The 18,711-nt window shown below is 42.8% G+C and overlaps 2 protein-coding genes across 3 annotated transcripts; one reads left to right on the forward strand and one right to left on the reverse strand.

Moving 5' to 3' along the window:
* Positions 1-493: 493 nt before the first annotated feature.
* LOC110523836 (protein tyrosine phosphatase non-receptor type 11) lies at positions 494-12,368 on the reverse strand. The gene is made up of 16 exons (XM_021602892.3): positions 12,001-12,368; positions 11,014-11,136; positions 10,582-10,776; positions 10,250-10,442; positions 8,303-8,422; positions 8,036-8,149; positions 7,809-7,905; positions 7,568-7,665; positions 5,902-6,060; positions 5,589-5,720; positions 5,336-5,490; positions 5,192-5,259; positions 4,916-5,067; positions 4,523-4,647; positions 3,729-3,828; positions 494-3,630 (listed from the first exon to the last, which is right to left on the reverse strand). Exons 1-15 carry the CDS (start codon positions 12,012-12,014, stop codon positions 3,759-3,761), a joined length of 1,815 nt encoding a protein of 604 aa, XP_021458567.1. The 5' UTR covers positions 12,015-12,368; the 3' UTR covers positions 494-3,630; positions 3,729-3,758.
* Positions 12,261-16,047, forward strand: LOC110523837 (transmembrane emp24 domain-containing protein 2). 2 transcript variants are annotated; one of them, XM_021602893.3, is made up of 5 exons: positions 12,283-12,720; positions 13,372-13,564; positions 13,737-13,754; positions 14,096-14,203; positions 14,360-16,047. In XM_021602893.3, exons 1-5 carry the CDS (start codon positions 12,541-12,543, stop codon positions 14,482-14,484), a joined length of 624 nt encoding a protein of 207 aa, XP_021458568.1. In that variant the 5' UTR covers positions 12,283-12,540; the 3' UTR covers positions 14,485-16,047. The 2 variants fall into 2 exon arrangements, with proteins under 2 accessions (XP_021458569.1, XP_021458568.1); XM_021602894.3 differs by lacking the exon at positions 13,737-13,754 and having other exon boundaries at positions 12,261-12,720.
* The last annotated feature ends 2,664 nt before the right edge of the window (positions 16,048-18,711 follow it).

Consider the following 18,711-nt stretch of genomic DNA (forward strand, 5'->3'; position numbering starts at 1 on the left):
GTCACTATTGAAGTGAGCAACAACGGATACAAAGGCAGTTCGTAGGGGCTCGCTCGCGTGCAGGCACGGACACACAGTCCTGGAGACTGGGCACGCCACAAGATATATGGTTGCTCAACAGTGCTGGCAGGCTTCCACAGCTGAATGTAAGAGCTACTGTGCTGTACTCAGCAGCTCTGAGGAAATAATTAGCGGAAAGTGCTATTTTATCATTAAAAGCCAACATGCTTTAGCATCAAGGTGCTGTTTCTTTAATGAATGCACCTTGGTCAGACCTCTGGTGCTGGCATTACACCGCCACTTAGCAGGGGGCTTCATCAACTTAGCTGCATGGTGCTGTAAGAATGAGCCCCAACCGAAAATGACATCCTTGAAAATGCATAAGGAACGCTTGACGTCTTTAACTCTTTAAAATCAGTGTGTGTAACTGACTGACTGCGCAGTGTGATGCCTTTCTATTCATTGCAGTGCCAATAACAACAGGAGGGAGACGTTTTGAGGCATGAGCATTGCCGTTTATTATCGTTATCAAGGAAGTTACCCAGGTTACCTGCAATGAAATACAATACGATAAACCTCTTAAGCTTTGTGAGAAAGCTCCAACTCCACGACACAGGGTAGAGAGCTATTAGATTACACAGACAGTTCATCTTATTGGCAATTAGATATGTTTAGTAAGTACATTCTCCTCTACAAGATATTAATGTACAATATACAAGTTAAAAAATATAGTTTGTTTCGTTTGTTTGCATTGAGTTCAACATTTTTCCTTTTTTTTTTGTATGCTGTCAGGGTTGACAGAAGTTCACATTAAAGTGTTTTCAGGTTAAGTATGGAGGTGAGACTGAAGAGCACTGGTTTCTCAGAGTATAACCAACACATGTAATGCATATGCATAGGGAGGCACATCTATGCATGTAAACAAAACAGGAAACAAGAGAAAAAAGCAATTTCATCGTGATCAGAGGAAAACAGAATCCAGAAGAGATGACCAGGCATCGAGGAGCAGGCAGCTGAAACATCAGTATTCTCTGGACACGCACCCTCTCTCACGCACACACCCTCTCTCACACACCCACACAAATCCTAACACACCACGATACATAAAAACACCAGAAGCACGCCACAGACTAGTGTTCGACAAACACACCCTACAGTACAATGAACGGGCTCACTACACACAGCACAGTAGATACTAAGGATCCCCGAACTCAGTCAAAGGAGAGAAACAAACTAACCATTCAGAAGAACAACTCCCCAGAATAGGATGAAGTTGCCCTTAGACATTGATCTAGTCAGTTAAATAGGTTTCCTCCGAATGGTCAAGCTTAGGTCTTGGGGCGGCAAAGCTGATCCTAGATCAGTGCTTAGGGGTAACTTGTACCTGGAGCCCCAGAGAGGTTGAGAAAAGGAATGTTCTAGACCTCCCTCATCGCCAAGACAGCAAACTTACACAGACCAATCCAATATTATTTTAAATACAACGAGGGGGAGTGAACTAGTGCACACTTTAGGGAAAAGGGGGATGAATGAGAACATAACCCTGGACATACAGAAGATCACAACTTCCTCCTCAACCCTCCCTGCATTACCCAAAGGGCTGATCTGAAATGGCACCATATTCCCTATATAGGTTACTACTTCTGGCCTCATAAGGCTCTGGCCATTAACAGTGCACTGCACTATATAGGAAACGAGCTGCAATGTAAAAACAAAACAAAAAAACAACCTTTAAACAGTAATCAACTGTGTAGACGGGGAGGCGTGTTGGCGAAAAAGCTAACGTTATGTTACACATTTGAAATGAAATGGGTAGATACTTTATCATGGTAATAATGTACATACAAAACACATATATTAAATTAATATATCAACCTGGGAACAACCCTTTCCAGAATACTGTAGTCGACAATAAGCACTTAGTTTCAAATGGACAACAGATCGAGAAAGAAATGTGGTTTAGTGTGATGCACCTAGCAAAATAATAAAACAGACTGAAACTGCATGTTCAACCGTGAAACATAAATGGAGAACAAAGGAATTGTAGCTGATTGCAATTGTGTGTGTGTGTGTGTCTGTGTGCGTCTGTGAGAGAGAGTGACCAGGCACTCCTTTTAACCTATCAAGTTAAATCCGGCCAACCAACAGTGGACCTGTAGTTTCCATGACAACCACGACAATTGAAAACTAAAATGGCCAGAAATCAAAAATGTGCGGTAGCTTCTCGAAACCGAGAAAATTAAGTTTATGTGGTGCTTCAAAAGTACACAATAGGCATTCATCTTTAAAAAGAACAGACAAAGAAAGAAAAAAACAAAAAACAAAGAAATAACGTAAAACTTTTTGGGGCAGCCGCATCTCAGTGGCGATGCATGTTGCTAGGCGGACTGGCATAAACAACAAGTTACCCCAGAAACTCTGAAACAGTTTCCACAGTAACATTGGAACAGAAGCGCCTGGGAGGAAGCACCCTACCTCTAATCTCGTCCCCCACTGTCGGTGCTGTAGACAACTCTTCTGTTCGTTGTTATAACAGCACTTACGAACAGTATGGGGCGAGGCGACCACACCTCCAGAAACAACCCTCAGACCCCACATTAGTGCTTAGTGGGAACAGAAGGCACCCTGGGAGTTCTAGCCGCCAATTCCACCCAAGGTACAAGGCTTGTGCTGTAGCTGTTGCGCTGCTATGTAAATGCGGCGTTAAGGACATCGGGTGCGAGTTTGGGAATGGTAACCAAGGGAGACTGAGTATCACTGTGGCAACAACAAAAACATGTCAACAAAAACATGTAATAAAAATAAACCAAAAATATGCCTTTAAAAAGACAACAAAAAAATCCTCCCCAACATCCTGAATAGAAATCCACTGGGAAGTTATTGGGACTCTAGTTTGAGGGGGGTGAAGATTTAAAAAATAACATCACTACAATACCCAGAATTCTTCCTTCAGTAACAGAAAACATGATACAAAAAAATGAAAACAATATTACCACTGGAAGTATCCCTTTTTTCTCTGCAAACAGTGTCCCCCCCACACTCTGGTTTAACCGGGCAGAGGGAGACCACTGTTGGCCGAGATGTTGGATGAAACCATTTTGGCACAGGCCTTTTTTCTCAAATCTGAGAAGGGCTCACTCATCTCACTACTTCCCAATAAACAAACGATCGATGCATTTCTTTCCTTTGGTTAATAAGAAATAAGACAGAAGAAAAATTCATGCCAAAAAGAGAGGGTGGAATAATAACAAACAGAACAGGTAAGCTAGGTTATTCTCCCTCTAGTGAGCTGAGAACAGAGCAGCCTGGGTCTGGTCTGAGAAGGTCTAAACTCAGGCTGAGGTTAAGTTTAGGGCTTTAGGCTTGTTATTAAGTTCTGTCATTAAGCTCGTTAGGGCTCTCCAGATAATCACAGTGGTTTAGGGGACTAGAGGGCTACTGTTCCTGGAGAGAGAGGGGGGACGAGGATAAGGAGCAGAGGAGGAGGAAGGGAACAAAAACCCCTCCGTTAGTCTCGGTTCTCTCAGACTTTTGTTTTTCGTTATTTTACGTTTTCTTCTTTTCCGTGTAGTCATCGTGATCACGTCTCAGGTGTTCAGGTGCAGCTGGCAACAAAAATTTAACAGATTCCTGAGAGGGACAGAGGGAGAGAGAGAGAATTCCGGTCCTTTATAACAAAAAAAAGCAACAACCGCAAAATGAACTCAAGACACAGTTCCTGTATTTACCTGGGACAGCGTGGGGGTCAAAGGTGAATCTCATCTGTAGCTCTTCTGCTGCTGCATCAGACCGACGTTCTCATACACTCTAGAGCTGTCCTCCCTCATCCTATACACACACACACACACACACGCAGGGAAAAAAAGAGAAAACACATACATACCACAGACAGAGAAACGCATCAGTCAAGGTATTTCTCAATTGAAACTGACTAGCTAAGTGTTAGCTTGAGTATAGTAGCTGGTAATAGTAAAACTAATTAAAAAACAACCTTTAAAGTACTAATCATGTAGTGTTTTGGGGTATCTGTGCTTTACTATTCATATCTGACAACTTCATATATTTTCCCTGACACCCCAAAAGTACTCTAGACATTTTGAATTCTTAGCAGGACAGGAAAATGGTCCAATTCTTCTATCAAGAGAACATCCCTGGTCATCCCTACTGCCTCTGATCTGGCGGAATCACTAAACACACATGCTTCATTTGTAAATTATGTCCAAGTGTTGGACTGTGTCCCTGGCTATCTGTAAATAAATACAAATTTATAACATTTGCTTAATATAAGGAATTTGAGAGGATTTATAGTTTTACTTTTGATACTTAAGTATATTTTAGAAATGACATTTACATTTAATACTTAAGTATATTTAAAAGGTAAATACTTAGATTTTACACAAGTAGTATTTTAGGGTGACTTTCATTTTTACTTGAGTCATTTTCTATTAAGATATCTTCACTTTTACTCAAGTATGACAATTGGGCACTTTTTCCCCACAACTGGTTGTGAGTAGGTACTCACTCTGTGCAGTTGGGGGTGGGGCTGGGGGTGCAGGGAGGCAGAGGGCTCTGCAGCTGGTCTCCACCCGTCAGGTCAGATAGAGAATACTTAATGTTGGTGTACTCCCTCCCCTTTATCTTACTCTTCTGTTAAAGACAGACGGAAAGGAGGTTAGAGAAATACTTCTACGACCACTCATACTGACAAAACACACACACATACACATGGACACACACATACACATGGACACACACATACACATGGACACACACATACACATGGACACACACATACACATGGACACACACACACACACACACACACACACGGACACACACACACGGACACACACACATGGACACACACACATGGACACACACACATGGACACACACACACACACACACACACACACCTGTTCCTCCTCTATGCGTCTCTGCAGTGTCTCTATGTAGTGCTGGACAGCCATGTAGATGAACCTGTACTGGGCCTCAGTCTGAACCATCCCAGACCGCTGGGAACGAACCATCTGGATGCTCTTAGGAACGTCTATGTCACAGTCCACTCCTACAGAGTCACAGAAGAGGATTTATACAGCAGACACAGACCACCTACGGGGTCTGAACGAAGCAAAGCATTCTTTATGGAGACCATCTCATCAAGCACAAATAGATGACGCATTTGCACTCACCTTTTTCCCGGATGACATCAATGAGGATGTCAATCACTATGAACGTTCCTGTCCGCCCGATACCAGCACTGGAGAGAGAGAGAATTAGATGGCAACAATACACACAACTGTCTCGTGTGTGTGCGTGTGTGTGCTCATGTGTACCTGCAGTGCACCACTATGGGTCCAGCCTCTAGAATACTCTCCTGTTTGAGGTTGACCTCCTCTAGGAAGTCCAGAACACCCCCGGGGTCTGTAGGGACCCCATGGTCCGGCCAGGCTCTGAAATGGTACTGCCACACTGTCCGCTCTGTGTTACCCTGGAACACACACATTTTTAAGTATCACGCATGCTCACACACAGTCAACACACACCCGTACGGTGCACTTAGAAAAAAACACAGCCCTCTCCTCTCACCTGTCCGACCTTGGACAGTTTGAGTTCTCGCAGGATGTAGTCGTGAGCGGACGTCTCTTTGACGTTGCGGACACGCATGATTCCATACTCCTTCAGAGCTGACATGTCTGGCCAGTACTTCACACACTTACTCTGCAGGGAGATGACACACAAATGGCGACCAAATCAAACATACAAATAGAAAACGTGCGTCTATTCACTACAATACTCCTGCTCCAAAACCTCAGGAAAAAAATGCACACTGATAACCAGGAGGCCTGCTTCGTAGGTTTTTCAGAGATGCTCGGGAATGGAGACCCAGTCAGCCAGTTACCTTTCCTCTCTCCACCTCCTTGGTAGTCATGACGATGACCCGGGAGTTCTCCTGGAACACCATCCTCCAGAAGTCACTGATGGTGTTCTGTAGACAGCCCTGGGTGGCGATGTACGACTTCTTCGGCTTGGTGCTGTTACACTTGGACTCCAACTCCGGCTAGAGAGAGAAAGAACACCGAGTTCTACAGAGACGGGAGCTGTGTTGAATGTAGTGCGGATTGGAACACACGGTGACAGAGGGAAGCAGACTACGCGCAAACTAAAGTTGCACACATTGGTCAGCTAGCAGTACACTTCACAGTCCACACACATTGAATTATTATTATTATTATTTTTAAAGACAAGCTACAGCACAAACTGGTACGGTAAAGCTTGCATAAGCATTTTGTAGAGCTGTCACAGACTGTTTGAAATAGAGCTGAGTCTAAGTCATTTACTGTGTCTGACAGGTGTGGGTCCTGAGGATAAAGTGAGTTTACCATGATTGAGGACGTCAAAGGTTCCGCCTGCTGCACAGACACTATAGAAGCTTTAGTCTAGAGCGCCAGGGTTAAATTGTGTTTAAGAGTCTTATAAAACTCTCCAAAATGGCTCAATTAGTGAGAAACAGATGTAATTGTTGCAATAGTTTGTGAGTGGGCAACATATACTATCATCCTAAATTGACATGTTAAATTATTTTTGCCATTACACATTTTCATTATTCTGCCATAGAAAAATTTGACATGGAGCCAATTTCCCTAATATTGAACGTTTGTGTTACTACCTTACACAAGCTTGCTTTTTCATTGTGTGGAATTACACATCCTTTTTTACCTCAGATTGGTGATGTTAATATAAAAGTTTATAGTCATCAAGACGATACTAAATCGATTGATTTAAAAACAGATTCACGTCTTTGTGTGATTTTAATCATACGCGCCTGTCCTCCGGACTTGGAACACTGTGGTCATTTTCAAACTCAAATGATACAGATAATTGTCATTTGAACTACCTGTGAGGTGACGATTCGTTGAAATAATCCAGTCAAAAAAAAGGGTTGCGTTTCCCATTTTCAAATTGGCCATCTAGTTGATAAGTGGCTACTACAGGTTCTCATCTATCGAAAGGTATACGTAGCATACCCAAGTTTGTTGTGGTTCGTCTTTTAGAAGAGCGCAAACGGTACATGTCGCCGTGGTTATTGTCCAAGTTCCATTGATTTTAATACAATATCGATCGGAGTGATCAATTTGCGTGCGCTACTGATTACAGAACAAGCTAATCAATTTCAGTCCGAAGTGAAATATTGGTGTGAGAGCAGTTATGAAAATAATTATGAAAAATACAAGTATTCTGAACACTCCTGTTTGTCAGGAGTTATTTTTATGTCTTGGTCTTCAACATATCAGACTTATTTCAGCATATAGACGATGAATTTGTACATTTAAAACCAGTGCTGACACTAGGCTATAAATCACAAATACATAGGACAATAGGAAACAGCAACAGTATCACTGTCAACCTGTGTTTTAGGACTATAAATGGTACTTTAAACATTCTTTTTTTCAACACGATTCTTAAAATCAGGGGAAAAAAACTACTGAATGAGCCCAAAAACGTGCTAGGATCAATCGATTTTAATGACATAACTGAAATCGTGAAAATAAGTTTGTCTTGCCTACCATGATGTCCGTTACTACCATGATGAGATTAGCATTGATATAGTCAGAACCAGCCTCAGATCCATCCCCATCGTTCAGCACCACACGAGTGTGATCAACTAGAGGAGACAGGGAGGAGAGAGAGAGACACGATTTGAATCAGACTAACTCATATCCAGGCTATGCATACGGCAACAACAGGGTGGTCAGGCAATGGTGATATTTGATAGGGGAGGGTGCGCGTGTGTGTGTGTGTTCTCACAGGGAAGAATGTTCTTGTATCGGTTCTTGTTCTTGTTCTCTGCTCTCTGTCCCTCCTTGCGGCTGTATAGCAGCTTACACTCCTGCTGCTGCAAAGTCTGGGAGGGAGAAAAACAGAGGACATAGAATATATAGCTTAGGATGTATAACTGTATAAAAACCTTTCCTGACATGTGAACAATACTGCATTAAATATATATTTTGAAATGCAATGACGCGTTATGTTACCTCAAACTCTTCCCAGAAGCCCTGTTTGACCTTGTCCGTGGCCTCGGCCAGTTTACTAAGCTCTCTCACTCTACTCTCGATCTCCGCTGCGTTGATACGAGTGGTGTTCAGGGGCTGGGGAAAGAACATACACAAGTTTAGAAACACAAGAAATCAATGGCTCTTATTAATGCTTCTGAAAGACAAAAAGGGCCTTGGGCGTGATTAGTACAGTTATCAAGATCTGGGGAAGGAGATCTGACAGCGACACCCAGCTGTATAAAACACCTGTTTGAGTTGCAGCACCGTGCCCAGTGTCTCCACCATGGGGTTCTTCTTATAGTGCTCTACCAGGTCTGTCAGAGAATCAAATTTCTCTCCTCCACCCACGTCATACTTCAGGTCATGCTGAGGAACACAAAAAACAGAACTTACTGGTGATGATCCCATTAGGATGATATGAGATATGGAAATGTTCAAAATAGTAAAATAACCTTTTGTCATTTAGCAGACGCTCTTATCCAGAGCGACTTACAGTTAGTGCATTAATATTCAAATAACTAGATGGGACAACCACATATCTCAGTAATAGTAAGTCCATTTTTCCTCAATAAAGGAAAAATCAGCAAAGCCATCAGCAAAGTCTGTGCTTTTTTGGGAGGGGCGGGGGGATTATTTAAGACACTCTTTGAAGAGGTAGGGTTTCAAATGTTTTCAGTAGATGGGCAGGGGCTCTGCTGTCCTAGCTTCAGGGGGAAGCTGATTCCACCATTGGGGTGCCAGGACAGAGAAGAGCTTTGTCTGGGGTGAGCGGGTGGGAGGGCCAAGAGACCTGAGGTGGCAGAACGGAGTACTCAGGATGGGGTGTAGGGTTTGAGCATAGCCTGAAGGTAGGGAGGGGCAGTTACTCTTGCTGCTCCGTAGGCAAGTACCATGGTCTTGTCGTGGATGCGAGCTTCGATTGGAAGCCAGTGGAGTGTGCAGAGGAGCGGGGTGACATGGGAGAACTTAGGAAGGTTGAACACTAGGCAGGCTGCGGCGTTCTGAATAAGTTACAGGGGTTTGATGGCACAAACGAGAAGCCCAGCCAACAGCAAGTTGCAGTAGTCCAGACGGGAGATGACAAGTTCCTGGATTAGGACCTGCACCGTTTCCTGTGTGAGGTAAGGTCGTACACTACGGATGTTGTAGAGCATGAACCTGCAGGAGTCACGCCAAGGATCTTTTCACTCTGTGAGGGGGACACCGTGGAGTTGTCAACCGTGATGGAGAGGTCTCGGAGCGGGAATGCCTTCCCCAGGAGGAAGAGGAGCCCTGTCTTGTCAAGGTTAAACTTGAGGTGGTGGGACGACATCCAAGCTGAGGTATCGGCCAGGCACGCAGAGATGCTTGTCGCCACCTGGGTGTCAGAATGGGGAAAGAGAAAAGTTTTTGAGCGGCAGCCACATAGCAATGATAGGAGAGACCAGGTGAGGATATGATGGAGCCAAATTACTATGAGAGAACACATAGCCAGATTAAGAGAGAGAAGCTGAAGTAGCAGTGTTCTCTGGGGTGATCCATGTCTCCATCATTAAAGGGGCTCCAGAGTGGCACAGCGGTCTAAGGCACCGTATCACTACAGACCCTGGTTCGATCCTGATCTGTATCACAACCGGCTGTGATCGGGAGCGCCATGGGACGACGCACAATCGGCCCAGCGTTGTCCGGGTTAGGGGAAGGTTTGGCAGAGGGTAGGCCATCATTGTAAAATAAGAATTTGTTCTTAACTAACATGCCTAGTTAAATAGGCATAGGTTAAATCAGGGCCAACAAGTTAAGGGACTGAAGGGCAGCAAAGGTTGAGATGAACTCGCTGTTCTTGACCGCCAGTCGGCAGTTCCAAACGCTGCCGGAGATATCATGTAGTGTATCCGTGGCATATGCCACATTATCACTCCTTTAGTTCTCAGCTCTCTGTAAACTCAAGGCCAGACAAACATGTCATACAGTATGCCAGTAATACCCCTTATCTGTATTTATGTCAGTATCACAAACTTATGACAACATTCCAGGCCACTTATAGTATCCCAACTTCTGCCCATTGGTATGCGGCACTCATTATGTAACAAATATTGACATTCAACACCATTCACCTCTAAAACCTAATTTACAACAGTCCAAGAACGCGAACCCTGTTTTGATCGAGGGGGGGAGGGAAGGAGTAAAGCACAAAAAGAATGAATGATACTATACCTGGCAGCGGATCATGACGTGCGTGACCTTAGGCTTGCCATCGCTGCTGTCTGTCTTGTCGTCACCGGTACGGACGGACAGAACGAAGTCTCCAGGGTGGCTCTGGCTCTCTCTGACCAGGAAACTACCGTTCTTCCCCTTCTCTGTCAGCAGCTTCTCAGCCTCGCGGCCTGACAGGTGACCATGGAACCACCTGGGACACACACACACACACAGAGATAAACACAGTTTAAAGAACTCTACTGACGAACTGACACGCAGGCTAGAGCGGTATATACACACACAGACAAACAAGAGACAAACACGCATGTTGTGTCCGTGTCAGTGTTCACCTCTCAGAGGTGGGGTCAGCACAGTTGAGGGGGTATTTGAGCTCGATGACATCTCCATTCTTCTCCTTGAGTTGGCCGTGGTGCTCCATGTAGTACTGAACCAGCTCAGCCAGGGTGGCAAACTTCTCCCCCCCGTACAGGTCATAGTAATCCCCTGTGTTCTGGATCTTAATGTGGGTGACAGCTCCGTTACGTCTGCCCAGGGAAACACGGGAATAATAGAAAGGGAAATATGAACCCCCACCACCCAGGCGACGGTGAAATGTTATCTTCAATTTGCCTAATCATTTATAATACAATATAAATGGGGAAAGCATTTTCTTGTTTACTTTGTATGCTTTAGGCGTAACTAAACTAAATAGACTCCTTTTTTATGTATCAGTGTCAACCAAGCCTACAGTAGCTCTAGTGTCTGGTGCTACAGTAACTCACCTGACAGAGAGGGTGAAGTCTCCAGGGTTGCTCTTGCTGGGTCGGGCCAGGAAGCTCCCGTCCACCCCCCGTGTCAGCAGCAGATTCTCAGCCTCCACCCCCGTGATATTGGGGTGGAACCACCTAAAAACCACAACAACATCACAGGTAAACTAGCTAGTTAAGTGCATTTGAAGTAATAGGTGACACAGCATAAATTCACAGATTTGTGGACTACACCACATCCATGACCAGCTTAAACATCAAGGTACCTGTCCTTGTCCTGTCTAGACTTTTATTTTGGATTTCATCATAACTCTATTGTAAATGCCAGTGAGTCATCTACCCAGCTGGGTTCAGGGCCCTTGACTTACCCTTGGGGAGATAACAAGCAGTCATAAATCACAGAGTTCACTGGTAGCCTAGCCTAGAGAACATATGTGGCCTGAATATAGTCTGTTAGTGATGTATGATTAAAGGATGTGAGAATGATCAGGAAATCCTGAGAGAAGTGAGGGATATTAAACATATATTTATTTACAGTCTATAGTTATGTTGGGTATATTTTTGAATAACAAGCGTGTCCTCCAAACTGAACCAGATGCATTGAACCGCATATCCTGGGCAGATAGCTTTTAAAATGAGTGCACATTCAAAAAGGTAGCTTCAATTTCACATATGCCCATTGTAATTGCCCAATGAAGAACTTACTTAGCTAGCTAGCTTACTACTACTACTACTACTACTACTACTACTACTACTACTACTACTACTACTACTACTACTACTACTACTACGCTGACTCTAAAACACCGCCAAGGCACATCCTTGACAAATACGACTTTTATTATTAGGTCGTTAACTGAGGATCACATGTATGCATTAAATCACTGGGATAATCTTGTAAGTGTAAACAGTTCTAGGCTAATGTTAGCCGACAGGCTAGTTAGCTAGCTAACTACCATCATCAGATTGTTTTCCATGATTAGTCCTTAAGGCTTACGTTACCTCCGAGATGTCATATTTTTTCAACCCTTATTTCCTCGCGCTGACGTTAGTGCTGGCTTTTCCAACTATTGTGGTTTTCTTCCGCAGTCTAGTCCCAGCGAAAATGCCTCATAAGGTCCAGACCCCGCTCCAAACGGGCACAAAAAAATGGACATTTGTTGGAAATTTTTCACAACAACAAAAATTACCTAGGCCTCGGCCCCGGAGGCTTCAGAACGAGTCGACAGTTGAAACGTCACCAGACACGCGACACAACATACATTTTCCGTTTGCGCACGCGCTGTAGGGGGAATGGATGGCCGATTTTTAAATCGCTTAGTTCTGTGAAAATATGACCCTCGCTACTTCCCGTTTAAATTCTTACGTGGCAGTCTACCTGAAAGCTAGCCTGCTAGCAAGGAAGTTTCCAATCTCACCCTCTATAATTTGTGCTTGTTCTGAGCCTCCTGATACGATACATGTGCACTTTTAGGGTGGGTTTGAAATCGTGGGAATACGGAGAATCTACAATCGTTACGTAACGCTAGCTAAAACATAAACATGTTCACTGCTTCAGAGATCGTTGTCCTTTTTGCGGTCTTGTTCTCCACAGCATCCGGCTACTTTGTTAGCATAGACGCTCATGCCGATGAGTGTTTCCATGAGAGGGTCAACTCAGGAACCAAGATGGGCCTAATGTTTGAAGTTGCAGAGGGAGGCTTTTTGGACATTGACGTTGAGGTGAGATTACATTTGGTGTTTCTTATGGATTTGTTTTTTCTTATGGATTTGGTTTCACTTGTCACTTCCGCAAAGAAGGTGGGGAGTAGCTAGCTAACGTTAGCGGATATGGCTAACAAGCTAGCTATTTAGCTTAATTGCTCACCACAAGCCAGTCATACTTGTTATTTTTGAAAGGCATGTTTTGTATAGTTTAAAGTCAACCCACTGCCTGTTTTTGTAAATTGTTAGCTAAATTGGTAAATAACTATTAAGTGACTGACCTGTTCATGAATGATACAGCCAGGAAGTGTATTGTTGACTAATGTTACTAGCTGTCATTCAAACAGCTGTCAGTTTAACAGAACTTGAGAAACAGCCCCCTTCCATTTCTTTAACAGCACTGCTCCAGCACATGCATTCACCATCAGAATGGGAATTGTTGTAAATGCAAATGAGATCCATCTTTTTAGTGGATTTCAAAAGTATCAATATGTAAAGTGTTTGCTACCATGTGGTGCAGACCACCCCGATCCCCCAACCACTGAATTAAATATATATTTGTTGCTACAATGGTCCAGAATATTTTTTTAATCTTGGTTAGAACGACAGCACACCACAATGTTGCACCATGAGTTGTCAATTATTTGAATGATATTGTCTCCTATGTAGATAACAGGACCTGATGACAAGCAGATCTACAAAGGTGACAGAGAGTCCAGTGGGAAATACTCTGTAGCAGCTCACATGGACGGGACCTACAAGTTCTGCTTCAGCAACAAGATGTCCACCATGACACCAAAGATCATCATGTTCACCATCGATATCGGAGAGGCACCCAAGGGACAGGACATGGAGACGGAAGGTAAGCTTGATTTGTGTGTGTGAATTAAGCTCTATTCTTAATAATTTGTTAATTGCTTTAACGGATGATCACTTCTGTTTTCACATTATTTCTCTCTTTTCTTTATGATGCTATTGTTCTCTCTTTCTCTCCATCCTCTTGACTGTGCTGGACTGTTTTCCCCTTCCCCCAGGTGGCGAGAGTTGGGATGGTAGGGTTCAGGCCTCATCTGAAGCTATGTTTGCCCAAATGCATTCGGTTTCCTCTAACCTAAGTTGAATGAGTTTTCCAGTGCAATCTAATGTTCACAAATCACCACTTAGTTACGGTAGTACATGTTGCCTGGGAATGATGTGAGAAATCTCTTTTAAAAAATGTTTTTAATAGATGCTGGAACATGTTGTGCATGATTTCATACATTCAATACAGGGACTAATAGTGTTCTTTTGTGGAGTGTTTTTAATGTGTTCAGTGTAACATACATGTAATTTTCACTAGAATGTTGTTGATTCTATGCTGATCCTGATTGGTTGGTTGTGTGTTCTGTTACAGCCCACCAGAACAAGCTGGAGGAGATGATCAATGAGCTGGCGGTTGCCATGACAGCAGTCAAGCATGAGCAGGAGTACATGGAGGTCCGGGAGAGGATACACAGAGCCAGTAAGTTACACACACCACATGAAACGGAACGTGAAAGCAAATGGTGTTCGAATGGACTGTGGTTAAGTACCCATTCACTTTATTGTTATGTGTGTGCTGCAGTGTCAGCACTGACAGCCAGTCTTGAACTTAAGTCATGGTTATCTTTCCATCTAGTCAATGACAACACGAACAGCAGGGTGGTTCTCTGGTCGTTCTTCGAGGCCTTGGTCCTGGTGGCCATGACTTTGGGACAGATCTACTACCTGAAGAGGTTCTTCGAAGTGCGGCGAGTGGTGTAACACCTAAAACCTTCCCCCTGCGACTTCCTGCTCCACTGTTGTCTCCAGCACAGAGATGGCGAATCAGTCACACCTTGAAATAAGACTGGCAGATTTCAGTAAATGTCTGAGTACAAATTGGATCTCTTATGTTTTTTTTTTTTTTACCCTGTTACCCCTTTGTTCCCATCTTTATCGATGTGCTTGTTACTGTCATGTTTTGAACTCAAGGCCTTTCAAAGATCTTAGGTTTGATGATGTCAAGTTTGATTTTCTCATCACTGAGGAAGCAAATAATTTGTTATGGATTACTCCATGCAGCTTGATCAACTGCATGATCAGCCATACATTAGCTAGCGAGGTTGTATGTCTGCCTGCCTGCCTGTATCTTGTCAGTGGATGGGCTGTATAAAGTAACAAAAGCAGGACATGTATTCGAGAGATGCACACTGATAGTTAAGCAATGATGACGGTACCAGTGAAGAATGTATCCCATATTTGAACCCCTTTGCAAGTGATCTGACAAAGTTGTTTATATTAAGTATGCAGAATGCATCCGCTCAAGGTGAGATACTTAGGGCTTGTTCAGGAGAGTGAAATGTCCCAGAACGTTCAAGTAGAAATGTATTGTGCATAATAGACATGACTAGAATAAATAATTGTCTGCTTTATATATCATATTTCTATCTGAAACTTTCAGAATGTTGTATCCTGTGGAATATCTGAAAGCAGATGTTTTTGCTCTTGTTGCTGTTGAGTTATATATATATATATATATATATATATATATATATATATATATATATATACCCATGGCACATAATCATTCTGAATGTTTGTGTATGGGATGTGGAGGGAAAACCTTTTTACTCCCATTACACCACAGATTTGTTATAGTAGGACAGCCTTCCTCAATCCTGGCTCTGGGGATCCACTGGGTGTGCAGGATTTTGTTGTAGCTCATCACTAACACACCTGATGCAAATAATAATTTAACCTTGGATTCGTTGATTCAGGATTGGTACAGCTGGGCTGGAACAAAACCCTGGACCCCTGTAGGTGTAGAGAATCAGGAATTAAGAACACTGTAATAAATTATGGGTGGGGGGTCTGAAGCTATGTTATGATTGCTGAGGCTAGGGAGTTACCTCTACTTTTTTTAGACTGGTTGTAATTTGTGGTTTTGGGTTGGTCTCTAATTTCATACCTTTTAGTTTTCTGGTACATATTCAGTGGGGTTCAACATTCAGAATGTAGAAATGTTTATGTATAGAATGGACATGCCTTTTTATTCCACATGTTTGAGGATGAATTGTAGGTATAGTCTAATCTATACACTACATATCTATCTGCAACACCATAAATGTTGCATCTTACTGAATATGCCTCAGTCTGTTTTGTACTTTATGTGATCTGATTAGCTCAGGCACAACTGTCACCGTGAGACTGGAGTGACTACTGAGGGGAAATAAGATTAAGTGACTCCTGTATGTCAATGAAATTCTGCTAACTGGATCTGTAAACTTTAAGAAAGATGCTTGTCTGTGGGTCCAGGTTTATTAAAACAAAAATGAAACTTTAAAATGCTGTTTAATTTTTGATTGTCTTGCAATTTATTTATTGGTTAAACAATATGTTTACAGCTATTGGGGTGTGGGGTTAGGCTGAGCCGCCGGGCACCCCACTTTGGCCCGTGACGTTAACAGCAAAAGTGCCCTTCTCAAATCAAACAGTGTGTGCCACTAGGTCATGTTGTTTTCAAGGCAGCATAATTCGTCGCCCAGAAACATCTCTCTTCCATAAAATATCTCTGAATTGTTAAAGCAGTTTTTATTGGGAAGGCAGATTGTTTTCAATAAAAATGTTATCTTTTGCATGTGAAAACAAAATCCTGCTCAATGACCTTATATATGAAGATCCTACTCATTTCTCAAATGTGTTAAAGAGCATGTGGAAGCTATTTCTTAATGCCAAAAACACAATAGTAACGTAGAGCACCCCAAGGAAGCATTCCCAAATTAAACTCTTCAATATTTGTTCTAAAAGTTGGGTTTGGGGTTTTCCCCAAATCAGCTGACTTTGGAAACAACCCCACAAATCAAATACAATTTTATTGGTCACGTGATTAGCAGATGTAGGGAAATGTTTGTGCTTCTAGCTCTGACAGTACTTGTTAGACATTACTGCACTAACAAATTACACAATATATACCCAATGCACACATCTAAGTAAGAACTTTGTTGTCCTTAAGCCGTTTTGCCACAACATTGGAAGTATGTTTGGGGTCATTGTCCATTTGGAAGACCCATTTGCGACCAAGCTTTAACTTCCTGACTGATGTCTTGAGATGTTGCTTCAATATATCCACACAATTTTCCTGCCTCATGAGGCCATCTATTTTGTGAAGTGCGCCAGTCCCTTTTGCAGCAAAGCACCCCCACAACATGATGCTGCCACTCCCGTGCTTCACGGTTGGGATGGTGTTCTTGGGCTTGTAAGCCTCCTCCTTTTTCCTCCAATCTTAACAATGGTCAATATGACGAAACAGTTCTATTTTTGTTTCATCAGACCAGAGGACATTTCTCCAAAAAGTACGATCTTTGTCCCCATGTGCAGTTGCAAACCGTAGTCTGGCTTTTTTATGCTGGTTTTGGAACAGTGACTTCTTCCTTGCTGAGCGGCCTATCAGGTTAGGTCGATATAGGACTCGTTTTACTGTGGATATAGATACTTTTGTACCTGTTTCCTCCAGCATCTTCACAGGGTCCTTTGATGTTCTGGGATTGGTTTGCACTTTTCGCACCAAAGTACGTTAATTTCTAGGAGACAGAACGCGTCTCCTTCCTGAGTGGTATGACGGCTGCGTGTTCTCAGGGTGTTTATACTTGCGTACTATTTTTTGGACAGATGAACGTGGTACCTTCAGGCATTTGGAAATTGCTCCCAAGGATGAATCAGATTTGTGGAGGTCTACAATGTTTCTTTCTCTGGTCTTGGCTGATTTCTTTTGATTTTCCCATGATGTCAAGCAAAGAGGCACTGAGTTTGAAGGTAGGCCTTGAAATACATCCCTAGGTACACCTCCAATTGACTCAAATTATGTCAATTAGCCTGCCAGAAGCTTCTAACAAACGAACAAAGCTTCAAACCTGACTCAGTTGCACCAGCTCTGTCAGGAGGAATGGGCCAAAGTTCACCCAGCTTATTGTGGGAAGCTTGTGGAAGGCTACCCGAAACGTTTGACCCAAGTTAAACCATTTAAAGGCAATGCTACCGAATTCTAATTGAGTGTATGTAAACTTCTGACCCACTGGGAATGTGATGAAAGAAATAAAAGGTGAAATAAATCATTCTCTCTACGGTTATTCTGACATTTCACATTCTAAAAATAAAGTGGTCATCCTAACTGACCTAAAACAGGGCATTTTTGCTTGGATTAAATGTCAGGAATTGTGAAAACTGAGTTTGAATGTATTTGGCTAAGGTGTATGTAAACTTCCGACTTCAACTGCATATGTAAAAAAAAAAAAATGCTACCTATTGTAATGACTATTCAGAAACACTGTTGCATCTTTTTGGGCATTGCATTCAGGTAAGGAACCTGTGGCAAGACATCAGTAGATTTATAATTTTACACATTTGAAGATTTTACACTATTATGGAGATATGTACTGTTTGAATTCTTTACCGACGATAGAAATAAGTTGAAACAATTTTGGCCAAATTTCATATACAAAAACATCACATTTTCTTACTTTATAAAAATACATTTAACTATATTTTAAGATGATAAATACTCTGCCAACATAAATGCCGTAAGAATGATAAACTTGTGTATGTCCCTCAACGGGATCTACGGGATGGCAACTGCACCGCCCGCAACCGCAAGGCTCTCCAGAGGGTGGTGCAGTCTGCACAATGCATCACCAGGGGCAAACTACCTGCTCTCCAGGACACCTACAGCACCCGATGTCACAGGAAGGCCAAAAAGATCATCAAGGACAACAACTACCCGAGCCACTGCCTGTTCACCCCGCTACCATCCAGAAGGTGAGGTCAGTACAGGTGCATCAAAGCTGGGACAGAGAGACTGAAAAACAGCTTCTATCTCAAGGCCATCAGACTGCTGAACAGCCATCACTAACTCAGAGAGGCTGCTACCTGCATAGAGACTCACTAGCCACTTTAATGTTTACATGTCTTACATTACTCATCTCATATGTATATATACTGTATCTTATACCATCT

The sequence above is a fragment of the Oncorhynchus mykiss genome, chromosome 5 (genome assembly GCF_057628025.1).
Source record: "Oncorhynchus mykiss isolate SJ-2025 chromosome 5, ASM5762802v1, whole genome shotgun sequence".
In the NCBI taxonomy this organism is placed as follows: Eukaryota; Metazoa; Chordata; class Actinopteri; order Salmoniformes; family Salmonidae; genus Oncorhynchus; species Oncorhynchus mykiss.

What these genes read in the sequence shown, in the direction of transcription:
- LOC110523836 (XM_021602892.3), bottom strand. An exon ending in GCTGACCCCACCTCTGAGAG is followed by an intron (nt 10,443 to 10,581) that starts GTGAACACTGAC and finishes TGTGTGTCCCAG; the next exon opens with GTGGTTCCATGGTCACCTGT. An exon ending in GACGCATAGAGGAGGAACAG is followed by an intron (nt 4,648 to 4,915) that starts GTGTGTGTGTGT and finishes TGTCTTTAACAG; the next exon opens with AAGAGTAAGATAAAGGGGAG.
- LOC110523837 (XM_021602893.3), top strand. Translation starts at nt 12,541, where the DNA reads ATGTTCACTGCTTCAGAGATCGTTGTCCTTTTTGCGGTCTTGTTCTCC. An exon ending in TTTTGGACATTGACGTTGAG is followed by an intron (nt 12,721 to 13,371) that starts GTGAGATTACAT and finishes TCTCCTATGTAG; the next exon opens with ATAACAGGACCTGATGACAA. An exon ending in GGAGAGGATACACAGAGCCA is followed by an intron (nt 14,204 to 14,359) that starts GTAAGTTACACA and finishes CTTTCCATCTAG; the next exon opens with TCAATGACAACACGAACAGC.